Source organism: Aedes albopictus, chromosome 2 (assembly GCF_035046485.1).
Source record: "Aedes albopictus strain Foshan chromosome 2, AalbF5, whole genome shotgun sequence".
Taxonomy (NCBI): Eukaryota; Metazoa; Arthropoda; class Insecta; order Diptera; family Culicidae; genus Aedes; species Aedes albopictus.
In genome coordinates, this window is record NC_085137.1 from 332,173,803 (window position 1) to 332,180,830 (window position 7,028).

Sequence of the window (7,028 nt, forward strand, 5' to 3'; positions counted from 1 at the left end):
GTTGTCCGGCAGTTGTTACTAAAAGGATTAGGTTATTCGACAAAGGGCTAATAGAACCCTTTGATGTCTGGAGGACAAACCCAAACACGGTGATCCAATTCATTCGAAGTGTGGCACCGTGTTGGGATATTGCTTCTATTCAAAGCTGATTATTACCAATACCAATGGTGATACGTCGACTCGACAAAGCTGAATAAAAGTTGGGCATATGGGCATATATGGCCCATATAGCCGAGGCGGTAAACGCACGGGTATTCAGCATGACCATGCTGAGGGTGACGGGTTCGATTCCCGGTCGGTCCAGGATCTTTTCGTAAAGGAAATTTCCTTGACTTCCTTGGGCATAGAGTATCTTCGTGCCTGCCACACGATATATACATGCAAAATGGTCATTGGCAGAGAAAGCTCTCAGTTAATAACTGTGGAAGTGCTCATAGAACACTTCGTAGGCCGCAAGAGTGCGGGAGATTGGTATCTAAGAGCCGAAGGAGAGATAAAGTTGTGAAAGACGGACCCGATTAGGGTGGTGCTTTGAATCCAGTTTGATTGAGAAGCAGGCTTTGTCCCAGTGAGGACGTTACGCCAAGAAGAAGAAGAAGAAGATATGTCAGTAGATCTATCAACTGGTCGCAGTGACTTAGACAAAATACATTCTTCGGAAATGTTGTAGATCTGTAAATTTTGAGCAAGTTTGCCGAAGACAGATATTATTAATTGACCGATCTAGGGACATTTTTCTGAATAAGCTTTGGGTGATTCAAGAAAAACCAGTTTTATCAACGGTCCCGTACTTATGCTAACTGCGAAAAGGGCTCAGTGGGATGGGGAATGTGCATTTTTTTTTTAGAAATAGCAAACGTTATGTCTTTTCGTTGCCAGATAACGCTGCACAGTTCGAGAGCAGAAACCAATTCAAAGTGGCCAAAACATGATTGGAAGAGGGTGATAAATCGGAACATTGAGATAGAGAATTTTGCTTAACCAACCTACAATTTAACTCAGTATTTTATAATGTCTCGATATTTTTCTTAACATAAACTTTTTGGAAGTTATCTTCATTTTTCATGTACAACACCTGGTTTGAATGCCTATTTTACACGTTCAACCTTTGACCTCAAGTCTCCATCATGGTACTATGTAGATATTTCGCAAAAAGACCATCTCAAATAAACTTAACACCAAATAAAGGGTAAAGGCCAAACGGGGTGGCACTTGTGAAAACGGCCATCATTTGGTAAATGCCGCCACCCAGCAAAATGAGAACTGGTGGTCCTATATGGTGATAAATTTGAATACAATCCACCCATTGGCGAAGATAATCACACAGCGTGAAACCAATCTATTGTTGCCATTGAATGAGTAATTGGTAAATCTTTGGCGAATCAAACAAACGCATGAATTTATTTTCTCGCCTTTGGAACGTTTAATGCCGTCAATCACATTTGATTATGCGTATGTACATGTACAAGTGCGGCATGTCTAGCACAAGACAGTTTGCATAATCCATAAACCAGCATTGAATGTATTCGATTATTGTGCAACATAGCCTATCTGCACGATGATCAACATTTTGATGGACCTTTCAATAACCCTTTCTTCTGTTTTCCTTCCCAGATTGTCCCAACTGCGTTGAAGATTCCAGTGTCCCCACGAGATGGACCATGCCACTGCTGAAACTGGGCGAGAAGCGGTACTATCTTAGCATTTTCTTCAAGGTAAGTTGCAGCTCGCGCACTGCTATGCTTCTCCGGTGCAACGTGCATAGTTCGGTGCACTTACTTTGCCACTGCATTTATGTTCTCTTCTTGTGCAAGTGAAAGGAGTACGGGAGAAACTAGTTTATTTAATTTCGTTTAACGGATTCTTCAAATTCATTGAACTGGGTTGTAGTACACAGGTACATGCGGTTTCACATTTCCTTTTCCTTTCTAGGCTAACTGGTTCAAAGCCCTGCAGTACTGCCGATACCATGGAATGCAGCTCGCCAGCATCCAGTCACAGGAGGAAAACGATCGTCTGGAGAAATATGTCAAGGATTATGGTAATGGGCAATGTTCATTGATGGTTGGGGCCTGGGGTTCATTTGGTAAGCGATAAGGGAATTGTTTCTTGAAAGACAACCAGATGACGTGTGGCACGAGAATGTCAGTTGCACTACAGGTTGGATTCAATTAAGCATGATGGATAGGTTGATTGAATTATCATTTTCTCTTGCGGATCCATTAGTAAAAAAGTACCTTAATTTTTTTTTGTTTTTCTCTAATGTTTGAGATTTTTTTGAGCTGTAAGCCTCTAAAAATAGTGCTCAGGTTTCACATTTTAACTTTTTCTGTGTCACTTTTTGTAGATATAAGATTTTCCAAACCGTGCCCAACCCCAAACCGTATAAGAGTAAACCGTACCTCGAGGAAACGGTTCAAGATGGATAATTGTTATAAACTGTTCAAAGTTCAAAGTGAAAGATTTATCCTAAATAATCATAATAATCCTACATCCTACACATTCTTGCAAAGAAATCGCGAAAAGAGTTTTGAAAAAAAAATCTCATCTGTGTTCCATATTCCTAAACATGAACCTTTTTATCTTGTTTTGAGTGAAAATTGACAAAAAATCGACATAAACTTCGATGCTACATTTAAAAAAAAATCAAGTTACAAGGCATATTTTGGCAGTTTTTGGTGAAACGTATCATAAAAATGAAAACTTTAATGAATAGTTTGTTCAGTACATATTTAGGCAATAAAAAATCCACAAAAGCACGCTAAAAGATATAAAATTGGTCAAGTGGTTCAAAAGTTTTCGGGCCCAGTATTCATACATTTTTTGTAAGAATAAGTAAAAAAGTTATGAAATCTTGAAAATAATTTATATTTTGCGTAACTTTGGAAAAAAAATCTACAAGAGTATTCGATTTTGTAGATTTTGGTCAAACAGTGGCTCTTTTAAACCGTTATAACTCGAAAGTTTCTCCAAAAACCATTTCAAAACTAACTGTTGTTCAAACAACGAAAGATCGAGATAGATATTTACAACAATAAAAAGTTGGGTCGGCCATATTGATTTTGGCCGCCATCTTGGATTTTTATACCAAAACATTTATTTCACCATGATGACAACCACCGATTTTCAAATTTTTTGCATCAATAAAAAGCTGAGACATTACATTACATATCAAAAATTTAGAGATGTATTTTATTCCTATCAAAAGTCATCTGCAGTTGTGTAAATCAAGCCACGTTTTCTCCATACATTTCCATGCGCACCGGCAACGGCACCAAAGGCACCTGTCGCAAAATTTGGGCAAATCGGAGGTTCGTTTCCGTTTTCAACTATTTCAATTGTTGCAGGCATTGCTTTTATAACTTTTTTAGTGTTTTGAAAAGCTTAAACCTTCAGCTTTCCTTTGGTGGGTTCAGATTTTAAGTTCGTGTTCGTAAACACTGCGAAATAACGCTGCAATTATGTAAACGGCCGGCACCGGACCCAGTGCTCAAAAGTGGCGTGGTTCACAAAACGGCAGATAACTTTGGAAAGGAACCATCACTATTTTTTTGATATAATATGTATAAATGTATCAGCTTTCAATTGATGCAAAAAATTTGAAAATCAGTGGTTGCCATCATGGTGAAAAAAAGGTTTTGGTATAAAAATCCAGGATGGCGGCCAAAATCAATATGGTCGACCCAACATTTTATTATTGTAAATAGTAGCTCTATCTTTCTTCGTTTCAACAACAATTCATTTTGAGGTGGTTTTTGGAGAAACTTTCGAGTTTTAACGGTTTAAATGAGCTACCTTTTGACCAAAATCGAGGGGTCTGCAAATATTGTTGTCGCTCTAACTAACGGGGGGTCCATCAATTTGAGTAACCATTGCATTTTCGACACCTTATACATTTTTGAAGACAAGATGTAGATAGTGAGCCGGTCTCAGCGAGAATTACCTTTCTATAATACCCAGTTACGTTTTATAATGACCTACTTTTCCGCAATTGTTTATTATACAACTAAAATGAGTTGCATAACGTAAAAAAGTTGCATATTAATTGCTGACAGCACCGCAAATTGGGATGACACAATAGTTTGCACACACTTTTAAAGTGTGATTGCAGCGCAGGGCCACGCCGGATTGAGTTGAGGACTTCAGTGCACTTTTTTCTTGTAAATGGAGGAATAAGTGCACCGAAGACGTCGAGACTATCCGAGGCAAATGTGCTCTTTTATCACTTTCTATTGTGACATTATGATACATAGGATGGTCAACAATTATTATTTTACCGTACTTGTTTATTCGAAAAGTCGATCAAATTATTTGCATACCATTGATTAATATTTTTGCTTACCAGATCATTACACGCCAACACAGTATGTATCAGTAGGTATCAGTAGGTCGGCTCCAGAGGCGTGTTCTTCTCCATTAGAGAAATTTGTGCCAACACACACTGAACGAAAACCCCATCCCGAAATTGACTGATTTGTACGACCATCCAGTCCAAATAATCATAATCGTGTTTTGGAATGACGAATCAGTCGTATAGTAATCATCCTAAAATCGTATGAAGATCATCTCATTCGAGTATGAGTCAACGCACGCAGGCCGAATGAGTATTGATTGCAAGGCGAAGACAACACAGTTCCGCCGCACATGTGTGTCGATATAGGGCCCATATAGCCGAGGCGGTAAACGCACGGGTATTCAGCATGACCATGCTGAGGGTGACGGGTTCGATTCCCGGTCGGTCCAGGATCTTTTCGTAAAGGAAATTTTCTTGACTTCCTTGGGCATAGAGTATCTTCGTGCCTGCCACACGATATACACATGCAAAATGGTCATTGGCAGAGGAAGCTCTCAGTTAAAAACTGTGGAAGTGCTCATAGAACACTAAGCTGAGAAGCAGGCTTTGTCCCAGTGAGGACGTTACGCCAAGAAGAGGAGAAGAGGAGAGAGGATGTGTCGATACCCAGATAACCAGAAGTCGCATAAGAAACCACGCTGTGCATCGTATAAAGTACTATTGTAAGTCATTTTCGCATATATGTACGGCGAATTGACAATTTTTATCGCATATAATGTTATTTTTTGAACTTATTACGATGTATCATGTTAAGCCATATAAGAATACAAACAAACTTCAATAAGGTATGAGTACATCGTAGATATTCTGATGTTTTATTGCGATGAACTTTGCTTATTCGCAAAAGCTTGCGAGCGAACTCGCAAAGTGAATTCGCATAATTGCGTACTACGATGATTATGCGACTTCGTTTGGTATTTTTCTTGTTGTGTCAGTTTACCTCGCTTTGGTGTATGGATGACATCGCATGAAAGTATTAAAAAACTCGTTAACGTGTGCATTCAAACTCGCAATAAGCTAGAAGCGTTTATTTTGACATAATGCGATTTGATATGTGATAACAATTAAAGGGTTTCTGTTGGACTGTGGATGCAGTACCAAACAGCTACAAGAAAGTGAACAACCATAATTATGGATGCAAAGTCATTATTATTTGTTTTGTTGGTCGGATAATCAACAATGGGAGGCGCTAGCCAGAAAGGGGCAGTGAAAACTGTACGGAAAATGGTGCTTCGTCGTTTTAGCCTTCCAAAAGCGCACAGCGCAAGTGAACCAAGTGCTTTCCAAGTGAGTAAGAATATCATGATAATTGATCAGCTTGTTTCATAAGTAGCGTTTGGTGTTGTGTGTGAAGTGTGGTTCGACAATCCAGAGGTCAGTAGTTCGATATTGAGCTGACAAGAATTGTGTTTTTTTTAACCCTAAGAGGGATACCTTCCTGGCCTCAGTTTCGTCACCTCGCTGAGCGTGTTCCATCAAAGACGACCTCTGAAAGGCGCCTGGGGTCCAATGGACCCCAGGTATCCCTTTTAGGGTTAATATTTTTAAGTCGCATAAGATACTAAATTACGTCGTTATAGAGCACACGGTGCATTGCATAAGGTATCGCTTCAAGTCATATAGTGTTATTATTGTTCCGTCAATGCACGTGGAGGCGCACTTTTGTACGCATAAGGCACTTTTGCTGCATCTTATGCGATGTAACTTTAACGCATAAAAGTACGTATAACATGAACATAAACTTCCTTATACGTGCAAATTAGTTGTCTGGGTAGCGTAACCAATTCCTTAATCATTATGCTCGCACCCCTGGCAACTTTCGCGTTCATGTCATTTACACTGAACGAAAATTCCCGCCATGAATTGAATGATTGCATCCGAGCTCCATGCCTATTTTCAGACAAGGATCGGATGATTTTCATTCAATGCAGCCTGCTTCAAAATCAAAACAATTTGAATAACGGTTATTCCAAAAAAAGAAGATTTTCATTACTTTTTGAGAAGAAAATTAATAAATGATATTCATTTCGTTTCCGTTATTATTTGGTGTGGGTTTGTTTTAAGTAAAAATTTGAATTGAATGAAAATGAATCCTTAATAAAAAAAACTCAAATATTGAACCAATTCCTCAATTTATTCATGTTATATTTAAACTTATGTACATGCTATATTAATACTTATTTGGATCTAGCGTGGTTTTACGGGACGATATATGGATGCAATCATTTTGATTTCAATGTCCTGAATAAGAATTAATTAACTGATCTTCCTTAAAATTCCTGTAATGAACAAACAAACAAAAAAAATGCCATTCTTATTTTTTCCCTCCGATCTATACCTCCCAATCACAACTGGCTTAAAAAACTCCTACTTCGGCATACTGATTCAAACGGATGACAGATGTCGAACTAAAATTGGATGATTTTCGATATAGGACACAGTGGGAAACAATTTCAGTTGGTTTTCGGATGACAATCAATCTCAACACACCCTAAGTAGAAAATCATTCTTTGATTATATCAATTTCTATACAAAACAAGGATGATTTTTACACAGTAGGACACTGTAAAATAGTTCTGCTGTGTTATCATTCAAAATTCAGATTCTGCGATTTTGAATCGTATTGAATGAAACATCAATCTTTAAACGGCGGGGGTTTTCGTTCAGTGTAGTT

General features: G+C 38.4%; 1 protein-coding gene across 1 annotated transcript in view; it reads left to right on the forward strand.

The window, feature by feature from the left end:
- LOC109398030 (collectin-10) overlaps positions 1-7,028 on the forward strand; it is a 240,539-nt gene that overhangs the window by 230,889 nt on the left and 2,622 nt on the right. The window contains exons 5-6 of the mRNA XM_029874712.2: positions 1,615-1,715; positions 1,933-2,041. Coding sequence (XP_029730572.2) covers positions 1,615-1,715; positions 1,933-2,041 — 210 coding nt within the window. The remainder of the gene's footprint in view (positions 1-1,614; positions 1,716-1,932; positions 2,042-7,028) is intronic.